This window comes from Glycine max, chromosome 15 (genome assembly GCF_000004515.6).
Source record: "Glycine max cultivar Williams 82 chromosome 15, Glycine_max_v4.0, whole genome shotgun sequence".
Taxonomy (NCBI): Eukaryota; Viridiplantae; Streptophyta; class Magnoliopsida; order Fabales; family Fabaceae; genus Glycine; species Glycine max.
This window is the reverse complement of record NC_038251.2, coordinates 22765175-22787560: the sequence shown is the minus strand read 5'-3', so window position 1 is coordinate 22787560 and position 22386 is coordinate 22765175. Positions and strand designations below refer to the sequence as shown.

The 22386-nt window shown below is 33.2% G+C and overlaps 1 protein-coding gene across 1 annotated transcript; it reads right to left on the bottom strand.

The window, feature by feature from the left end:
- Positions 1–18661: 18661 nt before the first annotated feature.
- LOC121173539 (secreted RxLR effector protein 161-like) lies at positions 18662–19544 on the bottom strand. The gene is made up of 2 exons (XM_041009587.1): positions 18977–19544; positions 18662–18897 (listed from the first exon to the last, which is right to left on the bottom strand). The coding sequence occupies exons 1-2, from the start codon at positions 19542–19544 to the stop codon at positions 18662–18664; spliced, it is 804 nt and encodes a 267-aa protein (XP_040865521.1).
- Positions 19545–22386: the final 2842 nt, after the last annotated feature.

The following is a 22386-nucleotide window of genomic DNA, read 5'->3' as shown; positions in this document are numbered from 1 at the left end:
ACCCCTTGGGGTTTGATCTTATTACACCTGGCATCCTTCTATCTTTCACATTACTTTGAGGTCCTTAAGGGGGTCGTGCAGTGTAGCTTTTTACACCTAAGAGGAGAGGTTGGTGTAAAGATTTACACTTAGCTAAGAGGAGACGTGCCAGTGTAACAAAAGCCCAAAATTCAAGGAGTTTTTATAAGGTTAAGAAACAAAGGATATCAGGTGTAGTAAGGACAAACCTCAAGAGAAGTCTTTGTAGTTTACTTTGCATGTCATCAACTGTTTTGAAGAATGAAAACTTAAAGACATCATTTATAAAAACAATTACACATGATTGTTCATTTAAAATTCCTTAATAACGTGATAATAAGTCACTAGTTGCCAAAGTCATTATTATGACATCAATTTATATTAATAATTGACTTCCGTGACTAAAAGTGATAACAGAAAAAAAAATCAAAAATTTTGAAAAAGCTAAAATCTGAAAGAGTTTTAGAGAAAAAATAATAATAAATCCTTTAAAAAAATTGAACAGATAATTATTATCCTATTGCTTTTTCCCGACCTTCTCTGTTTATAGTTCAAAAGTTTATACAAAAAAAAAAAGAAGAAGAAGAGATAGCTAAAAACGCAAAAGCATCTAAGAAATACAAAAAACAAAAACAGAAAAGAGACCATCATATCATATTCTGTCTAGTTAGTGGCCGGATAAACCACCTCACTTTCTTTTCTTTTTTCTTTCCCCAGTTTTATTGTGTATTAAACTTTTCCTTTGTTAGTCACACACGTGTCCCAACATCAATTGTTGGCCCCAAAAAACGTGCGGAAACCCATTCCCACTTTGTTATCAGAATCAAATATTAGTGATATATTGGTGACCACATCCAAAAAAGAGTGTCCACGTTTCATATCATGAATGTTGGTAAGCATATCAAGTATGAGGTGGCTACATCAAAGGTGATAAACCTTGATTTTGATTCCTTCCTCGAAGAGAATCCTCTTGTCAAAAAGCAAAAGATGTACAAGAACAAGAGGAATGAGAGAATGGTATGGAAATTATATAAAAGAGGTTCAAATATGTTTTTGATTTTAAATAAATATTTAATTTTATATTTATTTTTTAATAAATTTTTGTTTTTAAATGAGTCTTTAATAAAATAATAATTTTATTTTTTACCTGAATACTTATTTTTAGTCTAATAAATTAATAAAATTGGTGTTTATTTTATGATAAATATTTTTCATTTATTATTAATAAAGACTAAAATAAATTTATTAATTTATTAGGAAACAAATACAAAATTTTCTAATTTATCAGAGATTAAAATAAAATATATATTAAAGATAAAAAGTAAAGTCTTATTTTATTAAGAATTCAACTCATAACAAAAATTTATTAAGGAGTAAATATAAAAAATAAATATTTATTAGAAATAAAAAAATATATTTAAGCTTATAAAAAATGAAAGTAACCAGAAAAGGAAAAGGAAAGTAGGTAAATAAAGAACAGCATAGGATAAAGCTAGCTAATCTTAATGACAAAATGTGAGACTGAAGAATCATCCAGAACCCTCTCCAAAGAAACGGGTACTAGGACCAAGACTTGAGAGAAGAAATTAAACACAAAAATAGGTACATTAATGGTTCCCAAATAAAAAGAGAATAAAAAATGAAAAGAAAAGATAAAAACTCGTAATCATTTTGGTACAATGCATTGGAAGAACCCAAATTTAGTCGAAATTCTCCTCAAGGATATGGATCATAAAAGTTGAGATTCTTAATGCACTAGCATGAGACGAATATCTCATAAATCATAAACGGATACAAAGTCGCCCTACTATTTCTTTTAGTATAAATCATAAATAATTAAATATTTTCTATTAGAAATAATTTTATTTAAATATAATATGATGTACCAATAGATCGATCTAAATTAGTTAGTTAAATAGAATGTATGGATTATTACAAATCCCTTGGTGATAAAAGAATCTAATAGGACATTAGTGACAACAATTGCTTCTCAAGATATTTAAGACAATTCTATATTTAATATTAAAATTTTAAAATCATTAATTAAAGTGAAATAATTTATGTACTTATGTTAAAGTCATATGCTACTAACCAAGTTGATGTTGAATTAAATAATCCAGCACGAGCCGCCGCTATTCTTGTATACAGAATTTCTACAAAGCACCAAACCTGCACTTGATGTAATGCACCACATTTGAAATTTCAAATATAATGGTTGTAAATCATTGCATAAATTATACTCAAGACAACCATGACTCTAATGCTAGTCTTCTTATAGTGGGGAGACAAAAATAATAATTACATAGTTGAATATTGCTATGGTACAAATTATTTTATTCATCATACATAACTTTTGTTTTCACTTATAATAGAAATTCATCCTTATGATAATTGAGAAAGACGAAAGAGGGGCCTAGGCCTTTAGACAACCTTTTCTTATAATATTTTAGCACTGATTTTGTCTACACTTTCAATTGTTCCACTTTTAATTGTATTCTTAATATGAGATAGTCAAATTTTTCTATTTCTAAAATATTGATCTTATATTTTCCATTAAAAATTATCTTCTATTTTTTTATTTTCTTCTATCTTAAATCCTTTGGAGATCTGTAGAAGATATTTTAAGTACAAGAAGTTTTTAGTTTTCATGAAATGTAATGTTGGAAATGTTAGTCTATTATTGTTAGGTATATTATTTTAAAAAATCCCAAGAAACATGTTTTTTACCTATATTATTATTAGCTCATTTAAAATAATCATATAAAGTTTTCAAAAAATTTCTTATTATTTTTTATTAAATGTAATAAGTATTAAATTTTAGAAAAAAAATATAGTTATAAATATTATTAGCATACTTATTATAATTTTAATAATATTTTGTTAGTAGAGAAATCTAGTTCAGTTAGTTGAGAGCAGAGAGTGTAAGTTATTCTAAATATCTTGGTGCATGTCTTTAATTCCTACAAATAAAAATATAAAAATTAAGGAATGTTATTGTTGTTACATTTAGAAAACATTTTAGTAGAAAAATTTTAAAAAAATATTTAAAGTGGAGAGGATGAAAAATACTATGATGTTAAATTTAAATACACAACATTAAAAACTACAATAACATATTTGTGACTTTAAAATTTATGAAAAATGTTTTTACAACTAGACTTATTTAAACATATATTTTGATTGAATTATTATCTTTAATGTACACACAAGAAAATGTTATACTAAATTATTTATCAATGTTATTATCCATATAAATTAATTAGATTTATCTAGTAATACTAAATAATTTATACAAAAAATTATAATTATAAATAATTCTTATTAAACAATTTAATCAATATATTATTAATATTAAATATTTTATTGAAGCAAGGTATTATTGTTAACTATTTTTGTTTTACCTGTTTTTGGTTATCACAAAAATCTCATGTTTTTTGAAATATCTAAGTCAAGACAAATTGATGGTCTCTAACTTCTATAAATTAAAAAAAAAAAGGGGTTGCTTGTGATAATTATTTTAAATTCACTCCTTGGTTATTGTGGGAGCCTTATGTTGAAACACTTTTTTTACAAGATGTTGAAATACTTAAATCATGACATTGTAATCTCTGTCTTTTCAAAAATAAAATGGATAACTCCCATTAGTATTTTCGTAGAAAATATTATTTTAATTAAAATTAACCAAGCTCAAAAGTTCTCTAAAAATTTATTTAACTTTGATTTAGTATTGCAAATGACGATACATAAGATAAAAAAAACCCCTTTATCGAGTGTAAAAAAACATACTTTCATAATTTTTTTCTTATTTCAAACCTTTGTTTTAAACCATGAAGATTACCACATGATAAATAAAAAATATGAAAAACTTTAAATATTGAAGTTGTATATAAAAAATATCTAAAAAATTTATTTTTTAAATGACAATTTTTTATTTGGGGTATTACAATTGATGATACATAAAGAGCAAAGAAACACCTTTATCGAGTAAAAAAAAACTTTCATAATTTTTTCTTATTTCAAACCTTTGTTTTAAATCATAAAGATTACCACATGATAAATAAAAAATATGAAATTTTTAAATATTGAAGTTTTATATAAAAATATAAAAAAATTATTTTTTAAATGACAATTTTTTATTTGGGGGTGGGGCACTTATATATCCAAGAAAATTTCATTAAAATCAAACATAAAAATATAGGTTTCCTAGAAACATGTGTAAACATTCACAAAAATATTTCTACCCAATTAAACGAATTCTAGTTATTCCTAAAAATCATGATTTTTGAATATGAAACAAATTTTCTTTCTATCAAATACTTCTTAAATCCTCTTCTTTTTTTTTTACCCTTCGCAACTTAAGTCAAATATGTTTGGTTGAAATGATGAGGATTCAGTTCAGCAATAGAAATTTGATTCAGATCTAGGGATCAAGTGATGGAGCATGGTGGCAAAACTTGGTGGAGATGGCGTACACAACAATGGTGGAGTACCTACAAGCACTTCATTGCTTAAGTCTATATTTGAGAGAAGAGATCAAATACCTTTGACCCCTTTAATACATGCAAGTAATTGGACACGAGAGTTAGTTAGACAGTTATGGTCATGTGGTCCTTGCGTGCTGAGGGGTCATGCATTTCATGCTTGCCTCCTTGTCGGTATTTGTTCTCCTCATGTTGGTTTGGATACACTCATTTGTGTGGGAGTTATTGGTTAAGCTCAATCTTGAGATACTAATCTAGAACAAAAATATCATTGCAAACCATTTTTGTTCTATATATTTCTTGTTAACAACAAAAACAAAAAAAAAAGTTGCCTCAAAATATGAAAAAATATCTTATGTTTTGCCTTTTCAAACCCCAATTTCACATTCTATATATTTCTTGAAAATTTATCAAAATTTCACTAAATATTAACTTTAAAAATTTTAAAAGTATTTCATATTCTAAATTCATCATAAACTCCTAAATGTTTGTACAAAACATATAGTTTTTTTTATCGACAAATGTTAATTGTCAGTTTACTAGTTGTTTGTTAGGGGAAAGTTTGAACCCACAATCTGTCTTCCCTTCCATTCTCCCTTCACCACCAGACCAAATTTATATCTCCACAATATGATAAAAGGGTTTAGATTGAAGAAAATTGACATATGATCAAATTTACTTATTCTAAAATAAAAGGATTTAATTTTTTTTGAAAATAAATTGGAGACTTAATTGATATACTCTAAATTAAAGAAGTTAAAAGTGATATTACCATTTTCTTTTTATCCATAACATTCTTTTTAAAATTGAGTGAAGGGTGTTTCAAGGTGTACCTAACACCACTACTTGTGCACCCAGCAATTTAAGTAAAGTGGCAAAAATATCCTTCACTTAAATTTAAAAAAAAAACAACCTCCCTCGCGGTGTTCATACAACACCGCAAACCAAGCTTCTTCCTCCTCCATCTCTTTGTGTTCTCTGTCGCGCCACTATCATTCTTAGCATCAATTCCATTGTCGCCGTTCAGGCCGTCTCCACCACCACCGTGCCATTTCTGTCGCCGTCGAGGTAAGCGTTTGACGTTTTGTTGGGTTGGTTGTGTTGCGTTTCAAATCCATATAACTCATACGGATTACCTAATCCGTATGAGTTATACGAATTGATTAATTTGTATAACACATATTGATTGGATAATTCATATGAGTTATACAGATTGATTAATCCGTATAACTCATACGGATTACCTAATCTGTATGTTTTATTTATTTTTAATTATTAATAGATTAATTTTTTTAAATAGTTAATTTTTTATTTATTTATAAATATATTATTTTGATTTTTTAAAAATATTTATTGTTTTATATTAATTATAAATATATTATTTTGGATTTTTTTTGAAATAGTTATTTTTTTAATTATAAATATATTTATAATTATTATATATTAGTTTTTTGTAAAAAAAATAGGCAAGGAAACATATTTTTTGTTATTTTATTTAATTAATTAATTATAATGTTTTTTAAGTTTGTTTTTAATAAAGAAGTTATTTTGATTACATAATGGTCCTTGCAAGTCAACTCGAAAGCAAACTCGTTTTTGTGTAGACTCGATGGACTTGTGGTAGACTCGTGTAAACTCGCGAGTCTGGTCCGAGTCACATGAGTTCAGTTGGAAATTTTATTTCCAACGATACAACGTCGTTTTGTGCCCACTGCTCCACTCTGGTTTAGGGATTTTGCTTCTTTCGTTTTGTGTTTGTCCTTGTTCTTCATTCACGACGAGTTAGATCTATTCAGCAGTGGCGCAACACGAGAGTGTGAGACCAGACGACACGCGACACGGAGGCGCAGTGCGGTGGTTGTCTGGTTCTGTTGGAAGCCGCGAGTCCCACCCACAAACACGACGAGCTCAAGAGAAGCTTGGCAGCTTGCTGCTTGTGTCAACGACAAGCTCGAGAGAAGCTTGGAAGCCGCAAGTACCACGAGCCACGACCATGACCCACGAGGTGTTTGCTCCATTTGAAACATCTATTTCAGGATCATACCCCGAGGTTTATTCCCTGGTGTGAAAACTGAAAAGTGTAGTGGCACAAGTTTACAAACTTCTTTCGGTAAATCTAAATTCCTAATTCTCTGATAATTGATAAATGATGTTAGATTGTTAGGTACTGGAAGAACTAGGTGCTCTGTATGATAAATACAAAGTTGGATATATTGCAGCTGATGTTATTATTTCAGTTCAAAATACACAATGCTCCCTGGTTTTTTTGTTTACAGTTTTTGTTAAGCAATGGGAGGTTGGGGTGGTTTAAAATGTTTGTCTCAAGTCTTAAAGGCTTCTTTCTTTTCGCAGAAGTAGTTTCTCGGCTGGGTTGTGATAACTTAGATGAAATTACAAGAGACAACATGACTTGTAATTTTTATGCAAGCAATTTGAAGCATGACATGCTAACTGTTTCTTGTTAGGAAGTATTAGATGAGCTTAACTTTTGGTATAATGAGTAAAGCATTGTTTTTTACTCTGGATAGTTGATTGATTCCTAGTTCCTAAGCATTTTGACTTATATAACTGTTCTTATTGAATCTTGACAAATTTTTATTGAATTTTTTTCTGGTTGTGTAGTAGGCTAGTAGCCTTATTCTTATCAATTGTTATTCTTAACTAATTTCAGGCTCTTAGGGAAATTGAGAAGTTGACAAGAGTAAAGAAGATGCTGGAAGAGGCTGCAAGACCATTTTAACCATAGGTTTTTTTTTTTTTTACGAAGTAGACTTTTACGAGTCTACGAGTCGAGTTTACGGAACTCTCACGAATCTGCGTAAACTCTCGATTTTGATAACATTGCATCCATGATTGCATGGGTCTGATGCCTATGTTGATTTGAAAAACCCTTTTTTTTTTACTATACTTACAAAGTTTAACATGCCCACATTTCCATGATCTAGGAGTTTGCAGAAGAGGAGCTCCAATGGCTCTCCAACAAAGATGCATTTCCTTCTATTGAAACCTTTGTTGACTTATCATCTATTCAACCTGGCACAACCAAGAACAAATAAACAGCCCTAGTACTTGAATGCAGCACAAGCAACAGTGATAACAACACTGACAGTATTTCCTTCCTAAACACTTGTGGGCACAACCAAGAACCAATAAACAGCCCTAGTACTTGAATGCAGCACAAGCAACAGTAATAACAACACTAACAGTATTTCCTTCCTAAACACTTGTGGTCACCTTAAGGTCTCAGTTTGGGCACGAAGCAAGAGTCGCAGTAGGCATCGCCCTAGCATTGCTGATAACTCTAGTCAGCAAGTCTGGTGAAGACAATCGAGTAACAAAACTTCCAAAGTAGACAAAGGGATGAAAATCTCACCCATTAGGAGAAAATGTTAGCACCGTGGAACTAAAAAGACTCCACAATGGCGGGCAGTCCGCTTGGGCCGAAAACATTTTGTAATGCATGTGGGGTTAGGCTCAAGTCCATAATGACTCAAATATTATAGCCTAGTGTTGGATGCAAATAGCCTAGCTTTTACTTGTAATTTACAAAATAGTCCATTATTTTAATTTGGTGAACATGGTTGTAATTGACAAAGAAATGCGATTGTGTCTCAATATTAATTGATTTATCAATGAAAAATGAAGTTTTTGTTTTCTTCCAGATTTGTGTGACATCATTCCTGATTATAATAAATTCATGTAATTTGGTTCTATGAATAAGAAGCATAAACTGTAAATAAAATGAAATTACATTTTTGTTAGGCAAATTGAATTTATTGGATATGACAGCAAATGCAAGCACGAAGAGTGCCAAAACATAGCCAACTAAAGAGTACACAACAATTGCATAGAAACACTGTATCAGCAAGACCTAAATTGAAATAAATGCCTTTTGTGTTATTCACCTAGGCATAAAAAAATGAATAAAAATACTATGATCCGGATAAAGATAACTATGACCCAAACTAAAGATAACTAAATCGAAATAGTCCCTCTATGTAAAAGCAAACACTATTTAACTTTAAAAACTCCATAATTTATATCAACCAAAGCACTTGAAGCTTCATAACTTGGACCTTCACGTACGTCATATTTCTTTCTCACACACCTGGATGTTTCAATGACAAGTTATAAATTATTATACTGATATTTTTTTCAAAATGCAAAAATATCAAAACTTATAAAAATTAAAACCATGAAAGGCAATATACCTTATTTTCACTGTTAGCATTTGATAATTGAGAAGCTGGAGTCTTTTCTTGTTGAAAGTTGTTAGAACTATTGAATGTGTGTTCTTCAGGACCCATGCATGCCATTGACTTGGAAACCTCAACATTCTATAGAAATTTATATATGTTCATGTGTTATAAGTATCATAAATAAATTGTAAAAATAAAAATAAATGAAAATATATGTTTACCTTAACCAAAACATATTCCTCTCGAGGTTGGTCGTTTTCTTGTAGGCAAGGCAAAAATTTTAAAACAGAACTTAAAAATCATATTTATTTTTGAAAAGTAAATAAGTAAATACACAAGTTCAAAGATTTCACACCTTTACTGGTTTGTTTAATCCTTTTTTTGAACGTGAAGCATTTGTCTTCCTTTTGGGTTGCTTTTCTACCCGACTTCTCAATCTTTTTCTACCCTTTTGGGTTTCTTTCTTTTTCAACCCCTTCACATTTTCAATAACTCTCTCCAATGAATGAGATTGTTCAATGCTCTCAATTATGTTTTCCTTCAAAGTCTTAAGTTCATCTTCTGGTAACTTATAATAACTATCTATCTTTTCATGTAATTTATCAGCCACATGATCAATGTACAAGTATGTCTCCTCAAAGTCAGACGCTCGAGCTGCTAATTTAACTAGTTTGAAACAAAGATTCTTTCAACATTCCGTGATGTTCAATTTAGAATGTTTTTGAACAACTTTACCCGTAGCATCTTGAACAACAATGTCTCTTGCATCTCTTCTCCATCTTTTTATAGTGTATTGATCAGGTAATTTCTTTAAATATATCCTATATATTAATGACTTTCAAACAATGACAACACAAGATTCCCATGGTCTCAAATTTTTTACAACTACACGTCAAAGTTTGATTCTTGATATTACCAATCACTTTATATTCCCCAACCATATCATGAATGCCAACTACGTATTCACATATGAGTCTCATTGCGACGAATAAGATAAGCTGCAAAACTCCAATCATATTCATTTTGAAACAAATTTAATATTTTTGGAGTGTAAAGTTGCCTAACCTGCTTTAATAATGGTAAGTGTTCTATCCTTAGCCGATGAAGTTTTTTCCTGCTATTGTATTCAGCCTCTAATTCATTGTATTGCTTGCCATCCACAGCTCGCTCAAAATGTTTGAAAATTTGCATTATATCCAAGCTTGATCTAACATAATCTTTCACACTAGCATTGAAACTTTCACTAAGTTGAGTACTTTGCATTCTTATACTATAAGCATCTTTCATATAGCAACTAGCCCATTTTTCTTTCATTTTGTAAATTCCTTCTAGCCAAGTGCTAGTCTCAACATTATATTTGCGGAGCAAAATATACCAAGCTTCTTCAAATTTTGATTCATCATCAGAGTCAAACATACAAGCTTTAAAATCTTTCAAAAAGAAAGAACTATCCTTCATCATATTTCCCAAATGCCTTATACCATTTTGCATAATATGCCAAACACACAATCATGATATGTCTCTGGCATTACCTTTGCCAAAGCTTTCGCCATATATAGCAAGGTCTTGATCTGTAAAAATTCTACTAGGCTTCTTTTGCTTGTGGGTTGCTAAAAATGTTTCAAATAACCATATAAAAGAATCCGTTGTCTCATCATATAAAAGAGCTTCCCCAAATATTACAATTTCTCGATGATGATTAAATCCAGCAAAAACACCAAGTGGTCTACATTCTTTGTTTGTGCAATATGTAGTGTCAAACGTTATCACATCACAAAAAAATAGCATAATCAATATTCATTCTTGCATCGGCCCAAAAAATATTTGTAATTTGTTCTTCACTATCTAATTGCACAACATATTGAAAATAAGGATTATTAGATATTTGGTTTTGAATGTACCATAATAAATACCAGCTTCCCCCATATGCCAACTCTCGCTTTATCTTATTACGGAGATAGTTCTTCTGAGCTTGCTGTGTAAATCCAATGACATCTTTACCACCTACTTGTTTACTGATCAATTCAAGAATCGTTTTGGGTCTTATACCAGAATCATCAGCTATATCTATTTGCATGCCTTGCACTTCTGAGATGCTTCTTTGTGATGGCATCATGTGACTAGTTTCTGGTGTTTGCAAAATGTGATTGTGGTTGCCTTCAAATTCATAACTTATATACTTTCATGTTTCTCGAACTAATTTTATACTCACTTTTACTGCACCTCGTGTTCTTGTTTTTGCTCGAGAAGTTTTTGTTAGGCAATCTCGCTTATTAGGTCTTCTAAAGACTTCTTTTGCACATACAAATCTTACATTAGTCACACACTTATCAACATGACTTTTATTTGCAAATAATTGTCAAACATCAAAACCAATCAGTCCACCATAGGCTGTCCAAAATCTTTTAGCTTCATCTACTGTATTAAACTCCATACCTAATTTAGGTGTCTTTTTCTATCACAATAGACCTGCACCAAATAAATAAATAAACATATTGGAAAACTAGTAAGAACTTATTGGCAAAGCATACTAAGTAAATTAGTTTTGAAAAGATGGAGAATTCATAAGCGAATCTAGTAAATTCCTTAAAGAACAAGGTTTATTTGACATAGGAATATCAATAAGGGATAAGAAAAACCTTGGGGGAGAGATGAACTCGTTGAAAAACTCAATTGAATGAAAATTTTCAATTTGTTGTGACAACCATGGTCGATTTGTCAATTGTAATTGTGGGTTTTCTCCCATGTCTTTGTTTTTACAAAATTTCTCATCACCCATTGGAAAGACTAACACCAATTATTTGGAAACCAAATATGACAAAGGCCTCTTTAATGTACCTGGAATGAGGAGGCAAAAAACTTAGACAACTGAATTGAAATTTGCAACATAATTAATAAGCAAATTAAACAATGGTTAAATAAAAATCTAAATTTGTAAACTGTAACTTATCAAATTTATAATCTGAGAACGTTGATAACTAGTTCTCCATTGTTGTATGATTGATGCATGCCCTGTTAGGTGACGTGGGTCATTTTCAAGGTCATTTAGTTTTTTTTCTATGTTTCTGTTGCTCTTTGTATCCGAGTTCAATGGATTCTATTATTGGTGGATAATGTTTTCCTAGTCTTTCGGTTTGTTTCATTTGCACGTTGGGCACCTAGGAGTTAGTGGCTAGTGTAGTGGCATAATTTCTTTTATAAGTAGAACAACTTGCATTGTGTAATTGTATTCCAATAGGAAGCAATAAAAGCCTTCTCGTTTCCTTATATAATTTCTCTTCTGCATTTTTTTATATTTAATAGTGGTATTAGAGCCAGGTTGATTTTTGAGTGTAAAAAGGAAAGTGTGAGAGTGTAAACACGGAAAGGTTAAGTCCAAGGGAAACACTGGGAAGTGAGGTAGAGAGTCTGAAAAAAATTTCATTCTGATTCCTATTTAGCAGCAACAATAAAGGACAATGACCACAAACAATTTTGTGCAACCCGTTATTACTCGATTTGATGGTCATTATGACCACTGGAGCATGCTGATGAAAAACTTCTTAAGGTCCAAGGAGTATTGGCAAGTTGTATTGGATGGAATTCCTGTACTAGAGGTCAGCATGGCAATGACAGATGCATGAAAAACTGAAATAGAAGGGTTGGGTTTGAAGGATCTCAAGGCAAATAATTGTCTTTTCCAAGCAATTGATCGCCCAATCGTGGAAACCATCCTTTGCAAGGATACATCTAAGGACATTTGGGATTCTATGAAGAAAAAATACCAAGATTCTGCATGGGCAAAAAGGCAGCAGCTTCAAACACTTCGTTTGGAGTTTGAAACACTACGAATGAAGTCAAGAGAATTAGTCACAAGCTATTTTTCATGAACAATGGCAATCGTCAACAAGATGCGGATCCATGGTGACAAAAAGGAGGATATCACTGTAGTTGAGAAGATTCTTTGGTCCATGACTCCAAAATTCAACTTTGTTGTTTGCTCTACTAAAGAAGCTCATGACATCGAGGAACTCTCAATTGATGAACTGAAAAGTTCCTTATTGATTCATGAAAAGAAAATTAATTAGCAAGAGATAGAGGAACAAGCATTGAGAGTCTCAATAGAAAATCGCTCAATATCAAAAGGAGAAAGAGGACGAGGAAGAAGGAGAGTTAGAGGCATCAGAGGCAAAGGTCGGGGAAGCAATGATCATGACAATCAATAAGAACATCAACAACACCATGAGAATCAATTCCACAGAAGAGGAAGAGCTCAAGGAGGCCATCATTTTATAGCTCACATACCAAAGTCAGCAGACAAGTCAGATGTTGAATGCTACCGATTTCATAGGTATGGCCATTATCAGTCAGAATGCCGAACTAACTTGAACAAAGACAATGGAGAGAAAACTAACTTTGCTGAAAAGGAAGAGGAGGTGTCTCTTTTGATGATGTGTCATGTGAAGGAAGAAACTCAACAAAACATGTGGTATTTAGACACTGGTTGCAGCAACCATATGTGTGGAGACAAGATGATGTTCTCTAATTTAGATGAAACCTTCTGCAATACAGTCAAGTTTAGTGATAATTCCACAATTTTTGTCTTGGGGAAAGGAATGGTAACTCTCCAAACCAAAGAGAATTCAAGTCACACTATCTCTAATGTTCTTTTTGTCCCAAATTTAAAGACCAATTTACTTAGTGTGGGTTAGTTGCAAGAAAAGGGGTATGAAAATTCTATCAAAGATGGAGTATGTTAGATCCGAGATGCTAAAGTAGGCTTAATTGCTCGAGTTAACATGACAACAAATCATATGTTCCCACTTTATCTCCACAACACTAGTCACTCATGTTTTTCAACCAAATTGAAGGATGATGCATGGCTTTGGCATTTTCGCTATGGTCACTTAAACTTTAGTGGATTGAAGATCCTATGGTAGAAAAATATGGTGATTGGACTTCCTCAAATTACAGCTCCCTCTGAAGTTTGTGAAGAATGTATGGTTAGCAAACAACATCGAAATCAGTTTCCACAAGGAAAATCATGGCGAGCAAGAAAGGCAATGGAGTTCGTGCATTCTGATATCTGTGGGCCAATAAATCCATATTCAAATAGCGGTAAAAGATACTTGATCACTTTTATTGATGAATTTAGTCACAAGACATGGGTGTATTTATCGCAAGAAAAATTTGAAGCTTTCACTACATTTAAAAAATTTAAAGTACTTGTTGAGAAAGAAGCCAATAGCCCAATAAAAGTACTTCACAGTGATCATGGTGGAGAATACAACTCACATGAATTTGTAAATTTTTGTGAGGCCCATGGAATCAAGAGGAAACTTACAGCTGCCTATACACCTCAACAAAATGGTGTTTGTGAGAGGAAGAATCACACAATTATGAACATGGTGCGTTGCCTTTTGACAAGGAGTAGTGTTTCCAAAACTTTCTGGCCTGAAGCTATAAATTGGAGTGTTCATATTTTGAATAAAAGACTCACACTTGCTGTTCAAAATATGACACCAGAGGAAGCATGGAGTGGACAAAGACCAGTAGTAGATCATTTCTGAATTTTTGGGTGTGTCGCCTATGCCCACATTCCAAATCAAAGGAGGACAAAGCTAGATGATAAGGGAGAAAAATGCATCTTTCTTGGAGTTAGTAATCAATCAAAAGCTTATAAGCTTTACAATCCCATCATCACTAAGAAAATTATTGTTAGTCGTGATGTTATTTTTGATAAAGAAGGGTGTTGGCCATGGATTAGCAGTGATGTTGTTGAGCAACAAATACCTACAAACTTTGATAGAGTTGACAAAGAGGAGAGGCAGCAACCAGCAGAAAATGATCAACAAATTCCACCAGAAAATGTAGCAGATACTTCAGGCTCACCAACAATGGCATCAGATGATGAACGACCTCAATGTGTTAGAAAAAAGCTTGTCTGGATGACCGATTATGAGGTAATCGAAATCCACTAATTTGAAGATCCTCTTATACATTTTGCTTTATTTTAGGATTGTGACCCTACAACTTTCAAAGAGGCTATAAAAGAGTCAAAATGGTGAAAGGCGATGGATGAAGAAATTGCAGCCATTGAACGAAACAACACTTGGGAGCTTACTAGTCTTCCAAAGGGACACAAGACAATTGGTGTCAAGTGGGTGTACAAGACAAAGTTAAAGAAAAATGGAGATGTTGACAAGTTTAAGGCACGCTTAGTAGCTAAAGGCTACAAGCAAGAATTTGGTGTTGACTACAAAGAAGTGTTTGCTCCTGTTGCCCGACATGATATTGTCAGGTTGGTAATTGCGCTTGCAACTCAACATTCATGGCCCATTTTTCAATTGGATGTCAAATCGGCATTCTTGCATGGAGATTTGGAGGAACAGGTATTTATTGAACAACCTCCTGGATATATTAATTTTGGAAATGAGCATAAAGTATATAGATTGAAAAGGGCTCTATATGGATTAAAACAAGCTCCAAGAACTTGGTATAGTCGACTTGAAGCTTATTTTTTGAAAGAAGGATTTCAAAAAGGTCCATATGAGCATACTCTTTTTATAAAAATTAGTAATTATGGAAAAATACTCATTGTATGTGTATATGTGGATGATCTTATTTTTACTAGGAGTGATGCTGCCATGTTTGACAAATTCAAGAAATCCATGATGATTGAATTCGATATGATTGATCTTGGCATGTTGCATTATTTCTTGGGCATTGAAGTAATGCAATCTACTGCTGGAACCTTTATTTCTCAAAAGAAGTATGTGCTAGAAATTCTGGACAGATTTCAAATGAAAAATTGTAACTCTGTTAGCACACCTACTAAAGTGGGTTTGAAGCTTGTTCGAGATCTTGAAGGAAGGAAGATTGACAACACTCTTTACAAGCAAATTGTAGGGAGTCTGATGTATTTAACAGCCACAAGACCTGACATAACTCATGTTGTAAGTCTTATTAGCAGGTACATGGAATGTCCAAGAGAAATGCATCTTCTAGCAACAAAAAAGAATTTTTTGATACTTGCAAGGGACTATTGGTTATGGGATGTTTTCAAGAAAGGAGAAAAGATAGATTTAATTGGTTTCACTGATAGTGATTATGCTGGAGATCAAGATTATAGAAAGAGCACTTCAGGTTATGTCTTTATGATTGGTTCAGGAGCTGTCTCATAGTCATCAAAGAAGTAGCCAATTGTCACTTTGTCAACAACTGAAGCTAAATTCTTTGTTGCAACTTCATGTGCCTGCCAAGCTATTTGGGTGAGAAAAATTCTTAAATAGCTTTGTTTCAAGCAACAAGGACCAACTCCAATCCATTGTGATAGCAGTTTAGCAATTAAGCTCTTTATGAATCCAGTTTTACATGGGCACAGTAAACATATAGATGTGAAGTATCACTTCTTAAGGAATCTCTCAAATGATGGAATCATAAATCTGATTTTCTGCAGAAGTGAAGATCAAGTTGCTGATATACTTACTAAACCTCTCAAAGCTCCTTTATTTCAGAAGCTACGAGAATTGCTTGGTGTGTGCAGTTTTGAATAATTAGTTTCAGAGATGATGTTCTGCTGCTTATGTTGTTTAAACTGAATATTGATCTTTCAGTTTACAGGAAGAAATGTTAGGTGACGTGGGTCATTTTTAAGGTCATTTTGTTTTTTTTTTTTTTTTTATGTTTCTGTTGCTTTTTGTATCCGAGTTCAATGGATTCTATTGGTGGATAATGTTTTCCTAGTCTTTCGATTTGTTTCATTTGCACGTTGGGCACCTAGGAGTTAGTGGCTAGTGTAGTGGCTCAATTTCTTTTATAAGTAGAGCATCTTGTCATTGAGTAATTGTATTCCAGTATGAAGCAATAAAAGCTTTCTCGTTTCCTTATATAATTTCTCTTCTGCATATTTTTATTTAACATGCCCACCCCTGTTAATGCAAACCAACAAGAACATAGACGAATGTGAAGTCCGAGAGAAACCGTAAAAAGAGAAAAAGGTTTCTTTGGTTTTTTTTATTTTTTTTATTTTAATGTTACATTTTAAAAAATAAATTTAGATGGTAATTTTTAATGACATGGAATGATCTAAGTTGTTAATAAAATAAAGGACTATGATTTCTTCACTTTACCCTCTAAAGTGCAGCCTGGCTGCACTTTAGGGGAGCCCGATCCGATTCAAAAGTGGTTATGTGCCAAGATAAGGGAGAATTCCAAGCTAGCTAGTGATCCCCAACTTGCACAATACCCGCAAAAGGTAAAGAATATTGCTCAGCAATTCACCTGGTTTGAACCTGATCATGTTCCTAGTGAGGAAAATGATAGGGCCGACATACTTTCAAGATTGGGGAGTTCATCAAAGCCAGGAAACTGAATACCCATACAGGAGACACTAGACCGTCGAAGCATTGCATTACCAGATCAACAAGTCATGTTAGTACAGGCCGAGAGAGAATCATGGATGGGGACCATCATTTGTTATCTAGAAAGCGGGGATTTACTAGTTGATAAAACAACATCGGCAAAATGCATCAAGGACACAACTCAGTATACGATCATCGTTGATAAACTATATTAGATAGGTTTTAGCAAGCATCTCCTTAAATGCCTTACCTCCCCAGCAAGCGAAACAATAATGTGAAAAGTCCACAAGGGAGTTTATGAAAGCCATATTGACGGATGATCACTTAGAAATAAAGTCGTCAGAGCAAGATACTATTGAACAACCATGCGGCCTGATTGCATGAATTTGTAATATGTGTCATACCTGCCAAAAACATGCAAACTTATATGTATTGCTAGTTGAGAAGTTGCACTTGCTCTCTTCACCATGGTCATTCAACAAATGGGGCATTGATATACTTGGACCATTTCCACCTGGTGTTCATCAATTGAAGTTCATTTTGGTCGAAATAAATTACTTCACCAAGTGGGTTGAGGTCAAATCAGTGGCTTGCATCATGATGGAGTGAGTTAAGAAGTTTCTATGGAAGTCAGTCATTTGCCGATTTGGTTTTCCCCATACACTTATTGTTGACAACAGAAGTCAGTTTACAAGTACCAATGTATGTGAATTTCGCCAATCTCATGGAATAAGGCTCATTTTCACATACATTGAGCATCCTCAATCAAACGGACAGGTTGAAGCAGCTAAGAAGGTGGTCCTATATGGAATAAAGAAACAATTAGAAAAAACTTGGACTTCATGGATTGATGAGCTCCCTCGAATATTATGGTCATATTACACCACGCCTCACTCTTCCATTCACGAACTTCCTTTTACTTTGGTTTATGAAGTAGATGCAATGATTCTTATTGAGATTGTAGAACCTACTTTTCAAGTAGACTTCTTCAATGAAGAAAGATCGGCTGACGATCAAAGAGCTTATTTAGATACTACAAAAGAAGTCTAAGAATTAGCTCACATATATGAGGCGACAATAAAACTCCAAGCAAAAAGAAGTTGTCCCCAGGGGATTTGTTGAAGGGGACTTAGTCCTAAAGAAGGCACAACCGAACCATATTCTCAACAAGCTTTCCCCCAAGTAGGTTGGCCTCTATCGTATCAGCCAAGTAATTGGAAAAGGTGTTAGGATATGTGACGTGGTTATGCCTTTTTTTTATGGAAGGATATGGTAGAAATGTATGATAGAAATGATGGGAGTAGGAAGAGGATGAGTTTTCAGAAAATTGACACCTTAACTTGAATTGTGCTTATTAACTTCTTTACTTACATTACATGGCTTGCTACAACTTATGTCTTTATATAGGTTACATAGGTGATTTTTACACACTTCTATATTACTTAGTCCTAGAGTCTTCTAGACTCATCTATCATCTACCATTCATCTCTATAATGTTCTAGGTGCTTCTATAAGATATTTTTCTACATCCATCAAACAGTTTCTACACATTACAACATCTCCATAGGTGTAGAACTCTCTAGATAATGGACCACCAATTATACATCTACACTTTTCTACACTAATCTTCAACACTCCCCCTTAATCTAGAAAAATCTTGAACTCCAAGCATGTCTCTAAATTTGATGAACTTCTCTGTTGCAATTGGCTTGGTGAAGATGTCTGCTAATTGTTCTTCAGTCTTGCAGAACTCCATTTTGATTTCTCCACGTTCCACGAGCTCTTTGATGAAGTGGTATCTAATCTCAATGTGCTTTGTACGGTTGTGGAATACTGAATTCTTAGTCATTGCAATAGCTGACATATTATCACAATGAATAATTATTGGAGTCTTGTTGTACGTCTTGCAGAATTTTTCTGAGCCATGTCGCTTCACATGCAGTGCTTGTTGCAACCATGTATTCTGCTTCTACTGATAATAGAGCAACTGCCATTTGCTTCTTTGACGCCCATGATATTGCTTTGTTGCCTAGAAGAAACACATATCCACTTGTGCTTTTTCTATCATATGTGCTTCCTGCCCAGTCGCTATCTATATAACCTGTCAAGTTAAAGTCTCTATCTGCCTCGTACAAAATGCCAAAATCCTTTGTGTCTTTGACATATCTTAGGATTGTCTTGGCTGCTCCAAAGTGTGCTTTGCTTGGGTTACTCATGAATCTAGACACAATGCTAACTGCATGTACGATGTCTAGCCTTGAGTTGGTTAAGTAGATTAGCGAACCGACTAGGCTTCTATAAATTGTTGCATTAACTTTGTTTTTCCCATCATCTTTTGAAAGCTTCTCGTTCATCGCCATAGGTGTGGCAAGTGGTTTGCAATCTTGCATGTTGAACTTCTTCAATAAGTCATCTGCATATTTTTCTTGCAAGATAAATATTTGTCCAAGTCTTTGCTTGACTTGTATGCCGAGAAAATATCTCATGAGTCCAAGATCGGTCATTTCATACTCTTACATCATAGCCTTTTTGAATTCTTCCATCATTTGTGAGTTGTTGCCGGTGTAGATTAAATCATCTACATATAGGCACAAAATCAAGAAATGATTACCTTGCATCTTCACATATAGTGACAGCTCACTTGGACTTTTGAGGAATCTATGCTCGACGAGGTATTTGTCTATTTTGTTGTTCCATGCTTGGGGAGCTTGTTTGAGACCATAAAGTTCCTTTTTCAAGCGATATACTTTGTCTTCTTCTCCTTGAACTTTGTATCCTTGTGGTTGCTCCACATAGACTGTTGGATCAAGTGGCCTCGGAATAATTAAGAAGGGGGGTTGAATTAATTATTAACGAACCTTTACTAATTAAAAATCTATCCTTCTTAGGCTTTTACTATAATGTTAAGAAAGAAAATAACAGAAATGGAAACTTAACCAAAAGTAAAAGCGATAATTAAAGTGCACAACAGAAATTAAAGAGTGTAGGGAAGAAGAAGACAAACACAAGAGTTTTATACTGGTTCGGCAACAACCCATGTCTATATCTACTACAGTGGGTATGTATGGTCCTATTTCTATTGCTTCCCAAATGTTTAAATCTATGGCTTCAATGAAAATCTGCATACGGGTTTTCCAATAGTGCTAACCCTCACCATTGAAGATAGGTGGTCTATGGATGGAATTTCCTTCAGGAAACAAAGAATTTGAAGAGGCCATGAATCTTGAAGTTGTTAAACTTTCTACAAGTCAAAAGTTTGAGGAAGCATCAAAAGAAGAAGTTTGGAGAAAAGTCATTGACGAGGGAATCAAAATGATAGAGAAAAATCATACATGGGAGCTCATGCAAAAACCAGAAGACAAGGAGATCGTTGGCCTCAAATGGGTTTACAAAATTAAATATAATGAGGATGGAACAATCCAGAAACACAATGCACGACTTGTCGCTAAAGGCTATTCACAACTTCCAGGAGTTGATTTCAATGAGACATTTGCTCCCGTTGTGCGCATGGAAACAATCAAAATTGTACTAGCCTTAGCTGCACAGTTGAAGCTACAAGTCTACCAGCTAGATGTAAAATCAGCTTTCTTGAATGGAGAGATTGAAGAAGAAGTCTATGTTGGATCAAGTGGCATCAGAATAATTAAGAAGGGGGGGTTGAATTAATTATTAATTAAACTTTACTAATTAAAAAAATTTATCCTTCATAATGTTACTAGATTCAATTAGGCTTTTACTATAATGTTAAGAAAGTAAATAACATAAATAGAAACTTAACCAAAAGTAAAAGCGATACTTAAAGTGCACAGCAGAAATTAAAAGTGTAGGGAAGAAGAAGACAAACACAAGAGTTTTATACTGGTTCGGCAACAACCCATGCCTACATCCAGTCCCCAAGCGACCTGCGGTCCTTGAGATTTCTTTTCAACCTTGTAAAATCCTTTACAAGCAAAGATCCACAAGGGATGCACCCTCCCTTGTTCTCTTTGAACAACCACGTGGATGTACCCTCCACTTAAACTGATCCACAAGAGATGTACCCTCTCTTGTTCTTAGTCACAACAACCCAAGTAGATGCACCCTTTACTTGTACCACAAAGCATGTACCCTCTAATGTGTTAAGACAAAGTTCTCAGACGATTAGTCCTTCGAAACTTTGTGAAGGGGATACAAAAGATATCTTAGGCGGTTAGTCCTTTGAAATCTTTTGTATAAGGGAAAGGGGAGAATCAAAAGAATTCTCAGACTGTGTCGTTTTGAATTCTTTGACAAGGGAGAAGGGAGACACAAAAGAATTCAGGCAGTTAGTCCTTTGTTCTTTTGGAAAAGGGAGAAGAGAGACACAAAAAGAATTCAGGTGATTAGTCCTTGGCGAATTCCTTTTGGCAAAGGGAGAGGAGAGACACAAAAGAATTCAGGCGGTTAGTCCTTCGTTCTTTTGGAAAAGAGAGAAGAGAGACACAAAGAATTCAGGCGGTTAGTCCTTGGCGAATTCTTTTTGGCAAAGGGAGAAGAGGATGAAAAAGATGAATAGCACAAGTTTAGTTTTCAAGGTTTGGAAAACCAGAAAACTTAAGAAAGCTTTTTCAAAGGAAGAAGAAGAAGAAGAAGTTTAAGAAGATGTTTAAAGAGATTCAAAGGTTGTAAAAGAATATGTGGAAAAGTTGTTTGTAAAGGTTGTAAGTGTTATTGAAATGCAAATCAAGGTCTTGCTTTTATAGACTCTTCATGTCTGGTCAAGAAAACCATTAGAAGAGTTATAACCTTTAGAAAAGCTTGAACACCATTGGAAGAGTTACATCTTTTTATTTCTATTCAAAACTTATCACTGATAATCGATTACCAAATCATTGTAATCAATTAAACAAAGCATTTTTGTGAAAGTATGTGACTCTTCACAATTGAATTTGAATTTCAACGTTCAAACACACTGGTAATCGATTACCAAATCATTGTAATCGATTACACCATTTTGAAATCAATTGGAATGTTGTAAATTCAGTTGAAAGCTTTTTGAAAACAAAACTTGCCACTGGTAATCGATTACAGTAAACTGGTAATCAATTACCAGAGAGTAAAAACTCTTTGGTAAAAGCTTTTGTGAAAACTTCATGTGCTACTCAATGTTTTGAAAAACTTTTTAGTACTTATCTTGATTGAGTCTTTTCTTGATTCTTGAATCTTGATCTTGATTATTCTTGATTCTTGATTCTTGAAAACTTGAAACTTCTCTTGATTCTTGACTCAATCTTGAAATCATTCTCTTGGGCTTTTTGCCATCATCTTTGTTATCATCAAACACCTTGAATCATCTGATTCATCATCATAAACAATGAAACTTGCTTC